The sequence below is a fragment of the Trachurus japonicus genome, chromosome 16, assembly GCF_045865225.1.
Source record: "Trachurus japonicus isolate A0001 chromosome 16, Traja_1.0".
Taxonomy (NCBI): Eukaryota; Metazoa; Chordata; class Actinopteri; order Carangiformes; family Carangidae; genus Trachurus; species Trachurus japonicus.
In genome coordinates, this window is record NC_140922.1 from 20802515 (window position 1) to 20824385 (window position 21871).

General features: G+C 41.1%; 1 protein-coding gene across 1 annotated transcript in view; it reads right to left on the minus strand.

Moving 5' to 3' along the window:
- The window catches only part of cdkal1 (CDK5 regulatory subunit associated protein 1-like 1), a 238762-nt gene that overhangs the window by 122169 nt on the left and 94722 nt on the right, over nt 1-21871 (minus strand). Inside the window, exon 8 of the mRNA XM_085802473.1 lies at nt 7082-7185. Within this exon, the coding sequence (XP_085658599.1) occupies nt 7082-7185 (104 nt within the window). The remainder of the gene's footprint in view (nt 1-7081; nt 7186-21871) is intronic.

The following is a 21871-nucleotide window of genomic DNA, read 5'->3' on the forward strand; positions in this document are numbered from 1 at the left end:
AAGCATGTTCTCTGTACACACCATTACTGAGGATGTGGAGCAAAAACCATGACTTGCATCGAAGGCTTTCTGCAAACTCACTTGAATCTGGGGTTTGTTTAAGTAAAAAGAACCAGTTTTAACCATTTGAGATTTGTGTTTCACCCACACAGATATACTGACGACTGGACCCTTGCTCATATCTCTGCCATTGTAAGTGTCATGTGCAAAATATAAAACTGCACAGGGATACCAAACAAATTAAGTCAATACCCTAAAGACTTGTTATCGCTCTTTGATGCTTCACTATTGGTGACATATGTTTGAACTCTGATGTGTGTGTGTGTGCATGTGTGGCTGCAGTCTGTTTGTGTTTTGTGGCTACACCCCAGCCAGGTTTTGAAAAACTGTTGCTGGAGACCGAGCCATTTCTCAGCGCACAACAGCGCACATGAAGAAACTTCTGTCTGTGAGAAAAAATATCAGCAAGTTATCGGCCTGGAGGAGATTCAGAAAATCCATTTTTAGCTTCTCCGTGAGAGCTTTCCCAGAGGATAATGAATTTGACTGCCTCCACACACACAGGAAATTTGTGTTAGTGCTTGCATGCTCAGCAGTTTTCCACATGGCCTTTCCAATAGAAGGCACTTTGATGGTGGTGACTCAACTATGATCAATGTGCTCCTATCAATATTTCAGTCTCTTTGCTCCTCCGCCTGTGTCTCTGTTGCCAAATCTCAATCAATAAGAGACAAATTAGAGGCAAGTTTTTCTTTTAATCTTCTAACCCCCGTCCCTTTTACCTGAATGCAATGTGTACAATTTACACTGGCACACACGCATACAGATCTGGATCTGTGTTCCTCAATCTGCAGAGAAAATACCTGATAATAATAGCTACGAAATATGCACACTCTCACATCTGCTTTGAGTCAAACTTGTTTCTTTGTTTGCTCTACTCTCAATATCCCAAAGCCCTTTTTTCCTGCTGTTTTCCTGACCAGGTTTGTTCACCCTTCTTGTAATCGCACCGAAGGTTTAATTTAAACACATCCGCTGAACTTTAATTGAAACACCCAACCTGGAGGAACCGCTGACCCGTGGAGGATCGTTCCTGGCAAACTTGGGCATCCTCGTCGGCCCCCGTGTCACATGGCTGCAGCAGCAGAGGTAAACAGGAGCTGACACCTGTCACAGATGTTGGAGCTAGCCAACAAGCATGCCCACATATTTGTCTATCTATGGCTATCTGTCATATGTCATCCAGTTGGAGCCAGGGAACTAAGCAGTGTCATTTCTGCTAATATCTGTGTTCGACACTGATGCCATCAGTCACATAGAAAGGGGGGAAAAAGTGGATGGTATCTGTGAAAATCGGTGGGTATATCTGACTCTGATGTATGATGTTATCAATAAAAAGGGACTTGTGATATTAACATAACATTTAGCTTTAGAAATGTGATTGCTTTCTCAATTGCATGTGCAAACTCCAGGTATTAGGCTACTTTTCAGTGGTTTTGCTCAGAATAAAGTGCATCAAATAATTTTATGTAAGGGAGAAAAGCACCAGCTGTCAATTCAAGATTTTTTTTTTTTTTACTGGTTATGTGTTTTCATATGCCAACCCTTGGTACAGCCCAAAAAATTCAAGCTGTGTCGTGATTGCTGAGACGCATGTTGCACACTAATGTAGTGTGTCATGTGGGAGTGATAGCAGTGCGTCTGTATCTATGAAGCGTCACGTCCTGTTTTAGACAGGGCCATTTCAAAAAACACCCAACTGACAGTTTAAAATGACAAGGCGACAGCCACAGTGGGGGTTTGAAGACCACAACTAAAATAGAGTTCTCTCCTATACACAGCCCTGACTGGCCCCTTGTCTCCTGTCACATTTTTCAGGGGCAGCCACCCTGTTTAAAGCACAGGGGATCTGCAGGTCTGTTAAGGAGGCGTTTAATGCCGTCTTGAATGCGAGAAAGGGAAACCAGCCAATTTCCAAATAAATATGTATAATAACAACTTTTTTTCCAAGTATGAATTGGAAGTACGGAAAGTGTTAAAGTTTAGAGGACAAGAAGAAAGCCAGGAAGAGAACATTCACTGGTTTGTTGGCAGAAAACTGGAAACTGGAACTGGAAAAATATAGGTTATTTACTTTCTATCCACTGTACTCACACCTCATGCTATCTCTAGTAATGCTTAGAAGATTAATAATTTATTATTAAAATATCCATTTTAATATATGTGGGAAGTCACTTTTTATGCTTCATGTAACACAAATATGAAAAAAAAAGTATGATTAGTTTTTACTCCTACTGTACCACTGCATCTCACAGCTACATTATTGACAGCACAACACCTCATGCAAACACTCAAATTTATATCTATATTGGAACTGAATATTTGTAACAGCCACTCCGGGGACACGGTCACCCATGTTTAATTAGAGGCCTGGTCACACATTATCGTATGACCCCTGAGAGCAGCTTTTGGGAGAATCTATTTTAAGGCACCGTTACACTCATCATTTCAAATGACCTCTGTCCTGCAATGAGCAAATTTCCCAAAATTGTGTGAGGCCTTGTCTTGCCCCACAAGGTGTTTTGCAGCCCGTCTGCTGCTGCAGAGGAACAGCACTGATGGCAGGCAGGTCTCACATCCCAAAGTCAACCCTGTCAGTTCGGTTAATGCAACTGACAAGGGGACTGATTCAGATTTTTTTTTAGAAACACCTTGCTAGGGAAAGGCTTTCCCTAAAACAAACTACCGTCAAACACAAATCCAGTATTGGTCAGAACAACATGGCTGTACATAATTTTCATGTGATGGAAACTTGCCCACTAATTCTGTGTAGTTTTATGAAAAAGTTTCATTTTAAGAAGTCTTGCACAATTCGGAGCAACAGGAAAAAATGTTTAAGGGACAACAAGGAGTTTTGGAAAGCGAAGTGTTTTCACACTACATTTCCCATGAGCCTCCATGCGCACATGAAATTCTTGGACTGGCGCAAGACGGACGAAAGCGAAAACATTTGCCAAGAATGTTTTCATTCATCAAGAATGAAAGTCGGAGGTTCAAAGACGATCCGATACCGTCGTAGTTCCGACCATAAACGGCGATTTGGCGGCGTTATTCCCATAACCTGCCAGGCAGCGTCCGGGAAACCGAAAGTAGGAAATGCTGGGCGAGCCGACCACTAAATAATAATAACAAAATAAGACAAAACGATATATTTATCGAAAATGGACCCATTAACAAGTGAGGGTAGCCTAACGTAAATTCATCCACATTAACATGAGACTCTTTTATAACCAAAAGAAAACTCCTCGAGGTCTCTATAAGTAAAAGACGAGGGTGGACACAGGACAGGTGTTTACATTTAGTGGGCATAAGGACAACCATAGGGGAACTTTCGCTGTTTTGTTGACAGACTGCTCATGTTTACCTTCTATCTGCTCTGCTCACACCTCATGGAGAATACTGCCATCTCCAGAATTGCTCACCCAGAGGAATATGATTAAATATTTCTCTACTTCTGGCTGTTTCACACACGCCTGAAGGATACACACTTCTGAACACACACCAACCCACGCACAATCGCTGTTTCCACCGTATGTTTCTGTCACACACAAAACGAATCACATGCCATCCTCCCTCCCCACCCATGCGCTCACACACACACGCACGCACACACCTACAACCTTGTCATTTCCTATGACATCCCCAGCCTCCATTACCTGCATACATTAACAAACCCCTCTGATGTTAAAAATTATACATTCATACATTTGAATAATTCAGATTATTTTAAAAGCTGTGCACTCACTCACACTCACTTTTTTTTACCAGATGGAAAAAGAGCTATTTACCTCAAATCACATTTGAATAAATCCCATAAATCCTTTCAAAGTTCCCTGAGATAAACCAATCAAATACCCCCAACCTGGGCTGACTGGCCAATAAAAATTAGCATTCATACTTGCAGTCTTTTGTCATTCAAAGACATCAAATAGCAAATCAAATTGCAGGCCCTATTTGTGAGGCTCAATTTGTTTGAGATAAGAAAAAGGTGGCTAATAAAGAGAGAGTGAGGGAGAGAAGGGGATATAGCTGCACCACCATAACGCAATTCCAAACCTAACAAAAAATATTTGATAGAGCGCCTTTGGTTTATAAATGTGGTTGATGAATCTATTTGCTCAACAAAAGAGCAATACATTATAAATGACAGACAAGGTATATATTAGATGGCCAAAGGGATGTGGACGCTCAATTATGCCTGAGATGAAACCTGCTTATCACAGCTGCCAGCGAGTGTGTGTAGGTTTGTTTGGGTGTGTGTGTGTGTGTGTGTGTGTGTGTGTGTGTGTGTGTGTGTGTGTGTGTGTGTGTGTGTGTGTGTGTGTGTGTGTGTCAAACAATTGTTGACAAGAATCAGGAAACCAGGATGGAAGACAGCGTTTTACAGTGTTTCCATCGGGCATTAAACCTTTACATGTATGTTTATGTATGTGAGATGATGAGTAAAAAACTGACCAGGAAGTACAAAAGGTTTTTTTTAAAGTTCACAGAATTGGATTCCCTTTCTTTTCTTTTTTTGACTGTATCCACCACGGAAAACGGTGGGTTGACAGTGAAACCTCATCGCTCTTCACTCTCATTACCCATCTCTGTCTCTGTCTTATTTCCAACTGTCTGTAAATCATGACAGGCGGTAACCTCCAGCTTCCTCTTTCTCTGTTTTGAAAACAACTAACCGTCTCTGACACTCATGCTTCCTGCGTTTTAACGGACTCCATACACGTACGCAGACCCTTTATATTTGACCTCCAGACTGAAGTTTCTGCTATTTATTCTACACCTCAACCAGCACTACCAGAGTTAATCTTGGTAACTGGTTAACATATTCATTTATCTATTCACTCACTTAATAAATATCAACTGTGGCTGCCATAGAGGCTCTAACTGAATTTTCCAGTGCAGCACCCAAGGCGAATGTTTATATCACTGGGCAGTAATACAGGTGCAGTAGTGTGGGTCGCAAAACACTCTTATCACTATTTCTTGCACTTCGCTCAACCAAGTCTAAAAGGCAGGTGTATCTTTACCCTGCACTGTCACCCACATCTCACATGCACATGCAAAAACACACAAACATGCAAACACACACACACACATCAAGGTTCAAGCAGCTGGTGAGTTTGCCCTTGACTGCCCACCCCCGGGCACTGCAGTGGCATGGATGCAGCTGTTTTAAAAAGTTCTGGAAGGGATTTAGAAAACCATGTCCTTGTCAAGGGTATACTCTTGCTTTTTCATTTTGCAGACATAAACTGAGGCTGTGCTGAGCCAGACAATAGCACTGACTCAAAAAATTCCAAACTTCTTATCCATGTCAGAGGACGGCTGCTTTGCAGCGTGGGTGAGTTGTAAAGTCGTGCCACAGAAGTATTCAAACCACCGTCTTCTACATCTGTTAAGCCCTCACACTAGGCTACCAGGTCAATATTTCAATTTCTTCCTGCTGCCTCTATGAACACTGAAAAAACACAGAAAGCCAGCAGTCATAGCAACACAGCTTTCTTCAGCGCTGAAACGTGTAAAGAGTGTGCTCACTTTCTCTTTGAACTTGCCTCTATGAACACAGCCACACAGTAGCCTATCTTACCACAAATCATGATTTTTTAAAAGTCTGTCATTGCACCAAATTAATCCCATCACCTCGAGGCATCGCCTTCAAAAGTTCTGTCAGAAAAACCAAACATGAAAAGAGTTTGTTGTCAAAACAATAATGTGAATTTGCTGCTGCAGTTTGTCATTAAAAATTTGTCTGCTGACCAGCTGAACCTTTTTTTAAGAAGGCTCCCACAGCACCTTTGTCCAACAAGTGGTGGCTATGAGAGTACATGTACATGTGAGTACATGCGGGTATACAGTTGAATGCCTACACATGCATTGAATACACACATTCAGGTTCTAAAATGAAGAAACATATTATCTAACTAATGTGACATAGATGAGGTAACATACTGGGTTTTGAAGATCTTCCTGCCTTTGAAAGCCGTCAGATAAACGAGCTGCGATTTGATCAGGATTTAAAAGCTCTTCTAAAACATTCATGGTCAAATTCTCGGGTTGAACTACATTTTAATTATGTGCATGAACAATTAAATGTTAATTTGATGAGACAACTGACCTTAGTTTATTATTCTCTGGGCATAAAGACCCCAAATGCAACATTTGACATGAATAAGGCTAGGAGGTTTGGAGAGAATAGGAGGGGAGTGGGTTGCAAAAGATATTACCGTGAATCTTCAGTGTCTGTTTACAGATACAGAAGCAACACAAGACTCTAGACTTAACACCAGATTGATAACATTCAGAAAACAAACAGGCTATGCCAATACAAAAGTCACAAATAGATACTAATACTAAATATATTGAATGGAACTGGAGATTTGTGATATCAATATGTAGATTTGCCCTTGACTGACCCGTCTGGGGCTCTAATAGACGCATGGCCTGCTGTGCATTTGGGGATTCTGGGAGTCTACTCTCAAGGAACAGATGCCAGGGCACAACAGCTGTTCATCTGGCATCGAACTAGAGCCAACTGGCTGGACCCTCTACCCAAGAACAAAAACATCAACATGTGTTACTAAAGCCTTCCCCCCTTAATAGGACAGACACACAAACACACACGGACATGCACGCATACACACACACCTCACATATGCAAACTGACTTGCAAGTGACATAAAACTTGCAGACTTAATTAACAGCAGCACCAAGAACTGCTTGGTGCTGCTTTAATCAGGGGCACTCCAAATCAACCACTGTACACTCACCAAGAACGAGTAATCGGATATAGGCACCTTCAATAAACCAACAGCAGTGGCTCCACTTCAACAGACTTATAAGCATTAAATATATTGATCGTAATCAATCACCTAATCACTGGACATTCAGTGATGTTTCTTCTTTGGGAGCAGATTTTTGAAGTGATGCAGCAAAGAAACACTTTAATTCAGTCCTGCTGTGATTGTGTGATTGTGTGTGTGTCCGTGTGTGTGTCTGTGTGCGAGAGAGATAGTGTACTCACCCTGGAAAGACTGTCTGGCTCTCTCCACTAGTTCCTCGATGGGATAGCTGGCCAAGTCTCCTCTGGCATGCTTAGTCTTACAGTAGGTACATGCATTCAAACACCTAAACGGAGACACAGAGAAAAAGAGATGGAGGCAATTCAAGACAAGATAGAAAATGTTATTGAACTTTTTTTACTCTTATTTCAAACGTTTGATTCTTGTTTGGCTGACAAACTAAGCAAGAAAATTATTTGTATCCGATGATTCATTTGGGTATTTTCGAAATGACAGAGTTAGACATTGTCAATTATTTACAATATAACATCTTGAGAGTGACCAATCCAGCAACAAACACCCGATTCACTTGAATCGACTTAACTGACATGTGGAAAAACAAAAGGACCCAGACCAGCATGGTGAGTAAACAGATACACACAAGAGACTTTTTAATATTTTAATGAAATCTTTTCATGCACACTCTCCCAATAGAGGAGAGGCAGGAGAAGAAAGCAGGGAGTCAAAACTGTCCTTTTGTCTCCAAACAGTTTATAAGGACTCCAGCTAGCTCCAAAATAACCGTGGACAGCTGTCTCTCTGACTGAGGCAAGCTGTGGAAAGATTAGACTCAATACATTGTTTTGTTTTACTAAAAGTAGAGACGCTTAATTCAAATTGACTGCAAAAGGGAGAGAGCAAGACTGTGAAGCAGAAAAATAAAATTAAAGAAACAAAATAGTACAGGGGGAAAAAAGGGGGAGAAATTCCCTCTCACAGCAGATCCAGACACACTGTATGGTACAAAGTCTGGAGAGGTCTTTATTTAGCATGAAGGGGCTTTTCTTTACAAGTTGTCTGTAAACCACTACTCAAAAGAATAATGAAGGCCCCTGTTAGTAGGACTTTTTTCTATTTATTCCATTAAGGCTTCATTTCTGACCTCCAATTTGTCACAGTGGGTAAAAATATACGCTGTTGTTACCACGGTCGTTTCTTTTCACTCATTATTTCACTTTTGGCTTCACTGTTCTGCTCTTCGTTAGTTCTTGGTGATGTTGTTGCTGGAACACACTGTTGAGCGAACACACGTAAACTGCTATAATTAGGTAAATGTGTGTGTTTGTGGGGATCAAAATATTTCTAAGGGAAAAAATAAGACTGAGACTGAGCAAACTCATCCAGTATATCATATTATGAATATAATTTATTCCCTCACCATTATTTATCACCCTTTCTCCACATGTTCCAGTGTGGTGCAAAAAAAGTGAGCTCGGTAAGTTCTTCAAGATTTGTTGGTTCCAGTTTTCTGTCTAACTCAGCTGAGGGTGATTTCAACACTGCCACATTAAGAGCTGAATTGTCAATGGAGCCACACTTGCCAAGTCTATACCAACAGAGATGTAAAAGCACTAAAAATGTCTCACTGATAGAGTGCAACATGCCAAGTGGTGTTTCCACTAAAAACTCCATACTAACCAAACTGTGACTAACAGAAGACCACGGCCCAGCTACACTCACAAAGAAAACTACATGACCATCTATTAACGCAGCACTACTAATGCTAGCTTTTGACACAGAACAAAGATGAAACGCCTCTTTAACAAAATGTGTCTCAATGTTGAAATTGGTTTGCTGTGGGATTTATACACCCAAGCACAATGACGAAAACATCTTACCAGTGATTAATAACCATCAAATGCTGTGATGTAAGGCAGCTAGTATGAGGCTAGGAAATCAGACTGTTGCAGATAACAAGCGTAAACCCTGTATCTGTCCATGACAGACTCATGGAGAAATAACAGGGATTCCCCTGAAGCGAAAAACTGGCAAACAACACAGAACTCCTGCTGGACTGAAGAAACAATTGTCTTGTACACAGGATGAGTTTGTAAAACCGTTCTACTGTATGTCATTCTAGAGCACCACTTTGACCAAGTTTAACATTTTCTTAGAAGTATTACTCAAAGTACAATGTCCAAGTCCAAGTTTGGCTTGGACTTGGATGCATTTGCCAAATGACATGCTAGCCTCAGGGCTCTACAATCAATACAGTATCCAACATCCACCCAGGATGGGTCATGCCAAGGCAACAAAGTAGTGGAGAAACTTTCAAAGTCTCCCCTACGCACTGACTGAAGACTACTATTGATAATGGCTATGGGAATAATAGGGTGAGACACTGCAGATCAAGGTGAGAGAAGCATTTCAGAGAAAATTACATTGTGGAATGTACAAAGACACCATGATTCAAAGAAAATGTTATAAAACCCAATGGTAAATATACAATTAAAAATGAAATAGCATTTCTTAAAGCATGGACTTGTTTCTTAATTCTATTAACTGTTCATATTCAGACAGTGGACTGCAACACTGAGATGATGTCAAGTTTTCCCACAGTCCACTACAGTTGGCTGCAGAGCAGAACCAAAGCACTGTCAAAGCAGCGATGCAGGACGCAGTATATGGAACATTTTGATTAATTATTAAAAGGCGCCAGTCCTGTTTTTGATTAGTGTACGAGGAACCCGTAGGCCTTTGGGCCCTCTGTCTCACTCCACTTACTGGACCATGCAACATCTTCATTAAGAACCCACTGACCGCCCTACAATATCTTTATAATCATTTTGAAACACATCTGAAACGCCGAGAGCATTTTTTAATGTCACCATGAAAAAAATCCATCCATCTCTCCCTCTCAGGGTATTGCTTATCCTAGTTGAGGGCACTAAAGATGGCAGCTAGGTCACAGGACCTAGCTGCGGAGAAAACACAGACAGATGGGGCCCTGCATGCGCGCACACACACACACACACTTATACCACCAGGGGGTCCATCCATCTTAATGTGATCAGGCCCAGCTGAGTGGATCACACCAACATTAATCTCAAGAGACAGTCAGTGGCCTGTTTGTGTGTGTGTGTGTGTGTGTGTGTGTGTGTGTGTGTGTGTGTGTGTGTGTGTGTGTGTGTGTGTGTGTGTGTGTGTGTATGTGCGAGTGTGTGCATATGTGTGTTTGCATCAATTATGTGTATGTGGGTTCATGTGCCCGTTTGAGTGTGCTGTTGCTCCTGCTGCTGAACATTCGTCCAGTATCACAACAACACATTAGCAGTTTCGACCTCTCAATCAGGCTAAACAGACTGAGACAACTAGTCAGCACCTTCAGACTAACTGTGACTGAAGGAGAGGAGCCGTGTCACTCTTTCTGGAAGACACACATGGTGGGGAAGAAGAGAAGAGAAGAGAAGAGAAGAGAAGAGAAGAGAAGAGAAGAGAAGAGAAGAGAAGAGAAGAGAAGAGAAGAGAAGAGAAGAGAAGAGAAGAGAAGAGAAGAGAAGAGAAGAGAAGAGAAGCTGAAATAAACTGAACTGTTGCCGCTGAATATCAACACTCCACACTGTAAAGGAGAAATACTTTTAGTACTGTATGAAAACCAAATATTTTCTCCTCATTATCAAGCTTCCATCCTCTCCCTCCTTTGTTTCTGTCCTCCCACCCTCCTGTTTTGTCCCAGTTAATTAAACCACAGAGGTAGCTGTTGTACCTGACAACAGTGTAGTTCATCAATGTGTTACAATGAGAGAGGCTACCTCCCCAGTGTGTCTGCAAGTGTGAGAGAGAGCGTGAGAGAGACTATTGTGTGGTTGCTGCCTTGAAAAGGTAACAAAGAAAGGAAAGCCCTGAGGTTTCTCTATACATTTGTGAACCTCCATCCACACACACATATGCTCCGACACACACATGCAGAATAATTCCCTTTGGAGAAGCTCCCTTGTGCAGCCTCTTAAAGAGGCAGACTGGGAGAGAGTTGAGCAGGAAAGGGTTTTTCTCAATGATAAGCATTTATGGTCTACACATTAGAAAGATTCTCTATGCATAAACAAATCAAACCATGTGTGCATTAATCTCTCGCTCCCTCTCTCTTCCTGTATGTGAGCTGCTTGCGTGTGTGCGCGCGTGCATGTTTGTGGGGGTTTTGTATTGTGTCAGCTTGAAGATGCAATTATGAAAACAAAGCCTAAACTGTGCAGGGAAGTCTGAGCGCTTCACAAACTGGAAAGCAAGATTATTCATTGCACTTATTGTTGAGTCTGGGAGAGAGGTGGAGTGGGTATATGAGCAAACAAAATCGTAAAACTGCTATTATACGAGTGAACAAAGCCTCGAGTCTGTAAGTTTACTATTAGTGTCATCTCAAAGTCAAAGTGGAGGTTGCAAAATAATGTGGAGTCAAGGAACAAAGAATGTTGACACAATGGAGTAAAGACCTATTAGGGCGGATGAATAGGGGATGATTAGTTATTCAGAGAAAGGTTGGCAACTAAACTCAATTTAGCCTTGATACACAGTTGTGAGTATAAGCCTGGTTGTGTTCAAGTTGCATGGGAACTCTGCACACCACTGATCTTGTGGGACATGGATAAAGATGATATTCCTTACGTCTTATATCTTATTAGGGGTTCTAATTTTAAACCATGATCAGGATTTGGGATGAAACATAAATTTCAGTGCTTACAGCTTTTTGAGCTTAATCTTTTTGGCTCACTATTTAGGCAAAGAAATATGGTGTTATTAAGTTGAAACTGAGCTTACTCAAGTAATAAAAGCAAATAAGTACAGCTGTGTGAGGAGCAACAGCAGAAACTTTCTTTATAATATTAAGAAAAGAATATGAATATGTCGGCCCTTTGGCAATGTAATTAGATGATACTGTGGGTGGCGGTGATATATAACATCTCTTTGTACAAAAAACTTGCACAAGTAGTGTGCCGTGTTACTTGATAAATCTCCATATTGCACATTTAACAGACCTTCTTAGGTAAAAACTCACACATTGGGTTTTATTCAACAAACAGAGGATTTCGAAAGGCTGCAAAACACTGAAGTAAACCAAACAAAAGAATTTTGCAGATGTTTTAAAGTTCAAATTTGTGTGAACTCGACATTTATCCTGTGATTTTTTTTTCTTTTTTCTTTTTAAGAGATGGCCCATTGACCAGTATAGCTGGTTCAGACCACAAAACAACGTGTCTGAAACCTTTTACAATCAGAAGTTCACACTGAAACAGTCTCAAGTGATATTGTTTATGGATTTTTGTGTTGGATATTTTGCGTGTGTGTTTTCTTTCATCTGTGAATAGGCCAGTGTGTCCTAATGCAGCTGGGGCCCATTCCTCTCAGTGTTCAATTCAGCCTTTGTGTCTGACCTCTTGGATTCTGTTATTTAGTCTCGTGTTCCCAATGCTGCACACTGAAACAGCTCTGTGTATGTTGAGTGTGTGTTTTTTTTTTTTTTTTTTTTTTTACAAAAAGTGTCACATGCTGACCTTACATTTCTGTAACTACTACAGCAGCCTTGCTTGTTGTTTTGACTGGGGAGAGACAAGCACGTGTGTGAGTGAGAGCATGTGCTTGTGTGTGAAACCACAAGTCCATGTCTACAAAGGAACCATGGCTGTTTTTCCCCAACTTCTTGTTTTGTCTGTCGATAGACCTCAAGACACTGTGTTTGTACTAGATCAGTCGCCCCATTGTTACTGGACAATAATGTTAAGATGTTTGCTTATTATTGAACCACCAGACAATTGATAAAGCCAGTCACAGTGGTGGAAGATCTGATCTTAAGTCAGAGCTGCAACTGGTTCACTGCTCGGCCAGCTCATTATCTCACCTGCTCCCAACCCACTGGCCACTTCACTGTGTTACTCACTTACCCACTAATAGATTCCTCCACTGGCAGACAACCTGACTGAGAAAAATACTGGCTGACTTGCTCACAATGACTTTATAAACAACTGCATTACCAACTGGTTAGGTTAATGCTTGGCTGAGTGACAACTTTACAGAGTCTCTGGCCACATGTGTGACTAACAACACCTGAACACCTCACACAGTCACTGATGCCTTAATTAGATCCTCTACAAATTCTACCAAATGAAGTATTTTCACATCTCACATCAACAACATTACGGATCTGTTGAATCTCTGTGATCCAGCTCACTGCTTGGTTAACTGAGGACCTACTTCATAGGGATTAGCGCACACACTATACTACCCATGATCGGCAGAGCTTGGTGCAAAGGTGAGGTTGAGATCACTAGCATGCACATGGTTGAATGAAGGCTTTATTTCAAACATGTGAATGATATATATATCACACTTGAAGCACTTAAGTTGATACACTGCGTTGCATGTTTGAAAGGGATTAGGAAGGAGCATTATTTTATTAATTCCTATTCCTTCTCCACTTACAGCAGTACCTTAGTACTAGGTTATCTTACTTCCTGTGTATCCTGTTTTTTTGTTGTTGATTTTTTACATTAACAAAACAACAAATAATCACCAACAAACAACACCAAAACTGCTCGTGTCAAAATAAATAAAATTACGACAAAATGTGAGAACCCTAGTGCTTGTCATATCCCTCTTCTTCCCTAATATCTGTTTGTACCGCTGTTTGTACATAAAGCAAGACAGAGCCACTCATGTGATTATGGCATAATTTCAGGTAGCTTTTTATCTTTCTTTTTTTTTTTCCATCTTCAGAATGTCTTGGTCAGCTGTTATTGTGCACTGCAAAATCCACAGCAGGGTCAAGCTCAATTTGAGTGAAATCTGAGCAGCAGGTAACAATGCTGTACCATTGTCCTTATTTGTTTTCGCAACAGGTAACAAATCATGAGATGAAAAACGATTGTGCAGCTAATGATGTGGCCTCCCTGAGAGATTGAAAGGCACCGTGAAGATGGCTCGGCAGCATCTGCGGTCTCAGGGTCATCAAACATTATAACATTACTTAAGATTACGTTACCAATTACTCTGTCCCCTGGAAAAGAGGACATGCATTACGTGTGAGTCACAGATAGAAAGCGTAATCTCTGGGTTAATGTTTCTGTCTGACAACTGTGGACCATTTACCTCTAGGAAAGAAAACTTTGTGCAAATAGTCTGTTCAATGATAAGTGTGCGTGTGTGCATGTGTGTGTGTGTGTGTGTGTGTGTGTGTGTGTGTGTGTGCTGCGTTTTCCTGTGGCACACTAGGGCTAATTCAGTTACTCAGGGGTTCTGTAGTGTAATGCCTTGTAATGACACACAATCTCATTTTGTCCAAGGAGACACATCAATCTTTTGGATTTACTGCGGGGCAGCAGACTCTCTCCTGGTGAGTGAGTGGGGAAAACAGTTAAGGGAGCATGCATGCATGTGTGTGTGTGTGCGTGTGTGTGTATTTGTGCATGTAGTTGCGTGTTTGTGTGTTAAGCAGTGGGAAAGAGGGAAATGGAATAATATGTTCAGACCAGTGGAGCTGAAAACTACCCATACATTGGTTTGATAAACAGCAGGAAAGGCCACCGTGGTACATATCTATAAGGTGTGTGTGTGTGTGTGTGTGTGTGTGTGTGTGTGTGTCAGGAACAAAACAGAAAAAGAGAATGGGAATTCCTTTGTGGAGGTGTGCGTTTCTATGTGTTGTGCGTGTGTTTAGGTGCAAAATCAAAAGAATTTGTGAATGCATTGTGCATCCATGCATTCCCACAATCCTGAACAATCCACAGTATGAACGTGATCAGAAACCCTTGCATAAACACCCTTCACTCCCTCTGTAACTCCACTTTTCCGAAGCACATTTCCGCCTGCTTTTGTTGCTGCTTCACATGATGTGTTTTCACTTCTGCTCCTCAGGGAGAAAAACAACACAGAAGAGAAAAGATGAGATCATTGACCAATGATGAACAAAATGAAAAGGCAGTCGAGTAGAACAGCGTAACGTGGCTCGAGTCTCTGCTTTTAAGATGCGGTAGAGATACAGACAACTTACAGACGGGTGGCAAATTAAAGGAAAAACCATAGCATCTTCACTCCTCATATGATCATGTTCCTCCCTGCGCCACCAGAGCAGCTTCAATGTGCACTGATTCTTCAAGTCTCTGAATTCTACTGGAGGGATAAAGGCAATTCTTCTTAGAGTTTCTCCCCCATTTGGTGTTTTGATGATGATGGTGATGGTGGAAAGCACCGTCTACCACATTGGTCCACATCAGGTGAGTCATATCATTTTCACACTCATCACTCCAGTCAGTGACCCCTCGTGCCCTGGAAGAGACCACTATCTTGAGGATAGAAATGTTTCATCATGGGATTAAGGAAAGATTTCATATTGATTTGCACTGAGCCTTCCCTCTAAGGGGCCAAGTGGTCAAAAGCCATGCCAGAAAAATATGAAATTCTGTGGAAGAGGTGCTCTTACACATCACGCCAACGCACGAGCATCACAGTCATCAAGTGAGCGCTGTCAGCCACAGTTCCGACCCTATTTACTGATGGCTTTCCCACAGATTTATATGCAGATGTCACAGAAGTCACTGTTCCTAACGAAACAATAATCCGTTGAGCAGCAGCCTGTGCCTGAAGCTCCTGCCATCCATGCCCCAACAATGAACTCTCTTTCAAAAAGGTACAGTACTTGCCACTTGCCATCTTGATCCAAAATCAGAATCAACTGAGCCTGCTCAGCATTTTTAATTCATCACCCGTCAGTATCTGTGGCGAATATCGCATGAACCCCGCTGGTGGATATTACACTCTGAATGGGAGTTTCAAGCTAGAGCAGATATGCCTGCTGTGATTATTAGTGTGTATGTAGAGGGGGAAAAAAGAGGAAAAACAAGAGAATCCTTATGTGCCTTTCTGCAGAATCTTGTGCAAAAACTGCGTCCTTATTCTCTCAGGCTTTATCCCCTTCCTCATCGCAGCTGCCAAAGAAATTCAAATTACAAAAGAGCATATACAGAGGGGCCTGATTCAATTTGCTTTTAACCCAGCTAATGACTTCCCATCTCTCCCCCTCTTCCTCTATGTACCACATTCCACTTTCTCTTTCAAGCTGAGACTTTTATCTGCAGAAATGGCTCCTCTACTCTTATCCTGACACTACAATTCTTTAGTGATTTTCTTCTTTAATATAAGGTATGTCACCAATGAGCTGTGCTGTGTCTTTTTTACCCTGCCATGACAAGGCCTCTGGCATCAGAACACATTGTGCTGAGATCGACTGATCTCCAAACGAAGAAAAGAAAGCAGCAGAGGATTGGGACAGAGAAAGTGAAGCACTACTATCAGGTGCTGAATGCTTCCATTTGCGTTCTGAAAAGCATGGGAAAGTGCCTGCATGATAATAGTCAATGTAAGAGAGTTAAGTGAGTATTGAACAATGGTTGTAAACTGTAAAGTTAAAAGGATGCGACAGTTTGGAAATGTAGAAAAAAAAGGGGTTGTGAAGAAGAGAACAAACAAGAGATTTGATTTTTCTGTAGAAAACAAAAGGTTGTCAGGGAGACAGAGATAACAGAAAACATGGAAAGGGGAAAGCCATGTCAGTGCCTATTGTATGTTGTTCATGTTATATGAGCTCTCTCAGTCAGACCATGCACCCTGCACGGGCATGCACACCCTGAATGACAGGTACAGGAAAAGGGCTGCTAGACAGACACAACGTGGTCAGTAAAAACTCTCTGTTGTCTCAGCCAGGTCACACCTCCATGTCTATCACCACTTCATCTATTATTTCAAATTAAAAGCCCTAGCAGATTTGTGCAATTGCAACTTCAGACATGGCAGCAACTGTAATAATTTGACTGCGGCTCAGTATTCAGTCATTATTTCTTCACTTTCAGTGCCAATTCAAAAGTTAAAAAATATTAATTTCCACCCTCCATTTGCAGAAAAATACTATTACATAGAACAATAAAATACTGTCATTACAACCTCTTTTTTCAAAGTTATGTGTACCTCAGACCTGCAGACCATGCTGCTGTGGTTGCCGCTTCACAGCCAACTCCAAACCCTGGAGCTGCTTGTTCTGAGCCGTATTGTTCTTCTGTGCATCTAGACGTCTGTGACCCCAGATTTACTTACTCTGAGCTGGCTATAGCTGTAAACGCTACACCTTGGGCACAATGGTTAACACAACTCTATGTAAAGGTCAGTTGATAACACCTATTATTCTACTTTGTCGGCCTGAGGAGTGGATGGAGAAGTTGTGGCAGCCAGACGCAAATCACAGGAAACAAGCAGCAAGGGTCCGTCAGCTAACATAAACAAATTTGCAGTGCACGCAGACACTTTTCACTCTGTCAGCTTTGCTTGCATAGTGTGTGTGATGTGTTGTTGTGTGTGTGCACGTGTTTGTGTGTGTGTGTGTGTGTGTGTGGATTTTGCTATGGTGATTCTTATTGATTGTAGAAATCAAGGATTTGGCAGGGATAAAGGTCTGTGAGAAATCGCCAGTAGCCGGTTCAAATCCTTGTTCAAACGAATGTAGCCTACGGCAGAAAAAATATAATAGAAAATCACACAAAAAGATTAAATACCATGTATCTTGAGTGAAGCATCCAAAACATTCATGTTTAAAAGGTATTAAATATCCTTTCAAAACTCCAACAATGGCTTCATGCAATATTCAGCATGGCTTAATGGCCAGATTAAATTAGCTTTCAGTTAAGTAGATAAATATGTTACTATTAGTGTCAGAAGGTGAAAAAAGAAAACAGGGGAGGCTGAATAGATGGAGCCAAACAAAGGAAAGAGGATAAAATAGTGTATGGGCTCCAAGGTTATCTTTTGTACTCCCTGGATGGGTGAGGCCAGTAGCTCAGAACAAGAAATTCCCAGCCCTACATGACAACAATCAAGACTTCTGAAATTTATAATGTAGTAAATCCGTCAATGTTTGCTTCTATTCAAGGGATGTAAGCATCTCTATTTGTCGGCCTATCATAAGCTTAACCCCACAAGCATTTGAATAAGAATTATGTGTAGGCACAAGAAAATATCAACTAAAGGTAGCAGAGTATTTTCACAGTATCATATAATGGGAATAAATAGATAAAAATAATAATTTTGGCAGCCACTGATATTGCCTTCGGGGTCAGTATTATTTTTCTATGTTGTATTATGTAAAATTATTGTTGCACTTTACAATGAAAAATGTTTGGGTTTCTCTGGCTAAGAATTTTCATAGTCAAATGTGATTCATCAGATTTTGCCTTTAGCCGACTAATCGTCGAGTCATGCTGTTTTTTTCCCTTGTTGATTCATGATCTCATTTGCGACTTTTTCCACTCCAGAGAAAAGAGCTAAAACACCCAAATAAACAAATTTAATTCTTCAGTTGCCATAAAATAACAATAACAGGACATTCCCCATCCATCCTTTTGCTTATCTAACTCATTTTGCCAAAATTAGACACTTTTACAGAAGTGCAAGGCTCCATATCCATTGGTTCAAATTCAAATTATAACCTATCTTTTGTGATATTAGAGCTGCCAGCACAGAAATCAAACATCAAGACAGCAGTTATCCTTCCAGCAATTCCTCAGTAAACGTGTGTTTGAGAGAACTGTCAAACCTGGAAGCAAACTTCCACTCCCTATTCCTTCTGTGCTACACTGTCTACTGCCTGGAGGATACAGGCTAGTTGTCGAGTTGGGGTTACTGCAGAGGGCCATTAACACCTGACTTTGGCACATTGTAATAACAATAACAGCGTTTAAGGCTGCCAGAAATGTGACTAAATAGAGAACATGCAAGAGACAAACAGTGAAATGAATTGAAATGAGCTGTAATAGTGGGACAAAGGGCTTTTTTAATGCCTCCAGTTTAATGACAAAGGTTCACACAATCAGACACATCAACAAATACACACACAAGTTTAATGACCCATTCTGACTGAGTGGCTGTAAATTCCTTGTTTATGATGCCGAAGCTTCATGATTCAACGTGCTCACAAAAGGGCTTTTACTGTTGCTGATGACTACACACACACACAGAGAGAGAGAAGAGAGAGAGAGAGAGAGAGAGAGAGAGAGAGAGAGAGAGAGAGAGGGGACTCTTAGTATAGCCTAGGGCCATACTAACACACAAACCGGCTCCCCCACTAGTGTCAAGCGTGCTTAAACTGGGACACAAAACAGAGCATTAGAAAGACAAGAAGTCTTTTTCCAGTCCAAGACAGTATGAAAAATGAACTCTACCCTCAGGCTTATCAGTTTGTAAAAAGAAGCAATGGAAGGAATAACGTAAGAAGCCATCCAAAACTAAACGCTGGCGACTGGATCATAAGACAATTACAGAGCACAAGCCCGACGTCAGCTGCCTCAGTCAACATAAGAGGCAAGAGTAGCATCAACCATGTCTGATCCAGTCCCATGTAAGAAAAAAACACCTGCACATTCTGTATTTCAAGTATTTCTCTCTTTTATGCTTCTCATTCATCAACAACTATTCCCTCCACTGCTTCACCACTCTTACCGACCAATGAATACGCATTTCCACAACATTTGAAAAAGCTTTCTGTCGCATTGTTGCAAATCCAAACTTCCAAGGTTTAGAGCTTTTCCTTTATCAAAAGCTGTTGAACTTCCTCCAAAACCCTAACTGTGATTGGTTCTGTTTGACTGAGGAACCTTTGTGTCAGTTTGTCTTAAGTGGCTTGTTAACTTTTCAGATATTCAAGGCCACAGATAAAGAGAGAGAGTGAGTGATTATGCTGCCTGGCAGTCTATTTAGGGTGATGAAAATGAGTGTGGAAAGAAATAATTACCAAAAAATATTTAGGATTGAATAAACGTACTTGTCATTATATTACAAAAAGTATGTTTCTAACAATGTATGTCAGTAACATAATGTTTGTAGTACTGTATGATGACAAGTAAGTTTATTAAATGGGTTGAATATAATTGATTTTGACTTAAATTGCCACTTGTTCAAAAAAACAACTTCATGAACATTCACTGGATTTAATTGACTGCTAGGTGCAAACAAGATATTAATGTATTGAAACAAAACTGTTATCTAACTGATACCAATACTGATGCAACATGCTGCTTTTGGAGTGAACCTTCAAAGAAGCAATCAGAGCTTTGGCTCATTAATGTGTCAAGCACAGAGGACTCAAAATAACTGTGCTAATGGCCCAGGAGAAACCTGACAATGTTCCTTTAATACAAAGCCAGAGGGCATTTGAGGACTAGCCGGACTCGATGAATTTATTTTCTGATGGGGATAAAATTAACTTGGTAGGGGAAAAAAAGTCAATCTAATTTAGCTTTTAATAGGTACAAATGAAATTAATATGTAACTTAATGAAACTAATATTGTGAATCAATTTGAACGTGAAATTAAATTTTCATAGGTAATCCCAGGTGAAACAAGCTGTTGTAAGGATTTGCACTAATAAAGTGAATGGAATGGAAGAGAAGGCTCATCTGTTAGACCCTGACTAAATTCACTATGTAGAGTAATTTGAAATGAGTAAATGGGTTTTATTTAAGAATGAATTTGAATCCTATGGATGACTATGGTTGACAGAGGCAAAAGTGGATAAGGGTTTTAAGGTTTTTTTGTTGGGGGGGGGACAAAAAGAATGAATTAACTCATTGAGTGCCAACCACGTAATTTCTCGTTTTTCGTTCCCATGCGTTGAGTGCCAAAAACGAAATTTTTCGTTTTTTGCTTTTTTTTTAAATTATGAAAATAGACACTTTAATACACATTATATGTAAATTTGGGGACTCTACGACGAGGAGAACTGAAATAGATGACGATCAAAGTCACATGACAGCTCATGATCTGGAAGTTTTTATCATAACTCAGCTTCTGCAAACGGAGTTCTGCATGTGGATGCAGCAGCTGCTCCGCTGCTGCTCCGCTCTCACCCGCGAGGCTGCAGCAGCTGGGAGCTGAACCAGGAAGCTCTCAGCCCACTGTCCCGCCCGGTCTTCATCTGGAGCAACACCGTGTCCTCCCCAAGGTCCTCCCACGGTAAAATCTGATGGTCTCTGGACCAAAGCAGACCGGCACCACCGACCCGTACCACAGACGGACCGCGACCACCGGCGGGACCGGTGTTCGCGAGCCGCTGTGGCCGGCAGAGCCTCACGTTCCGCGGCGAGAGGCTGTGACACGGCACGGTGCGTCTGTGTTATTGCTGTTTAGTGGCGCCCCCCCCGCCCCCGATGGTGGTTTTGTGAATAGAACAACAATTGTTGTGTATATTTATCTTATACGAGCCCTTTGATCCAGAAATGCGAGTGTGAGAAGAGCGACAGACACAAACAGCGCACCTTTCATAAAAGACGCTCTATCTCCTTTTCTAGAAAAAAAGGAGGGATTTTGGTGAAACCCAGCCATGTTTAGCTTGACTTTTCTCAGGAACGGAGGCATGTAGAAACAAACGGTTTGTGGCCATTTGAAGGATAAAGTTAAACCTTTCAAATGAGCTACAGTATGTGTTGGTGGCAATAATATAGAATACACTATGGCTCTAAAATAAAAAGTCAAATATGGTCTAATTTGCCGGTACACTTGACTAAAACTTTGGAAAGGAGCGCGGCACTCAATGAGTTAAAAAAAGAACTCTGTGGTATCTGGTAAATCCATGATTTCTGCAGGAAACACAGAGTCACAGCTTCACAGTGTGTCCTAGAAGTCCACACAATTGCCCTTATAAACCCTACTGAGAGAATGATGTCTGAGTAGCTCCTCATCCATTAGCACTGGCTATTGGGCTTTGGTAACAGAGAAGACCAAGAACCTGAAGGTTATTCTAACCCCAGAGATTGTGGGTGGAGATGGGAGAAACTTCCAGGACAACTATCCCTGCACCACTCCAGTGATCTAGGCTTTATGACAGAATGGAGAGACTAAATCTCAGTGAAGGTTTGCAAAAAAACACTTTAAGGACTTTCAGATAGGAAACAAGATTCTCTGATGTGATAAAACCAAAATTCTGAGCGTCATATCTGGAGGAA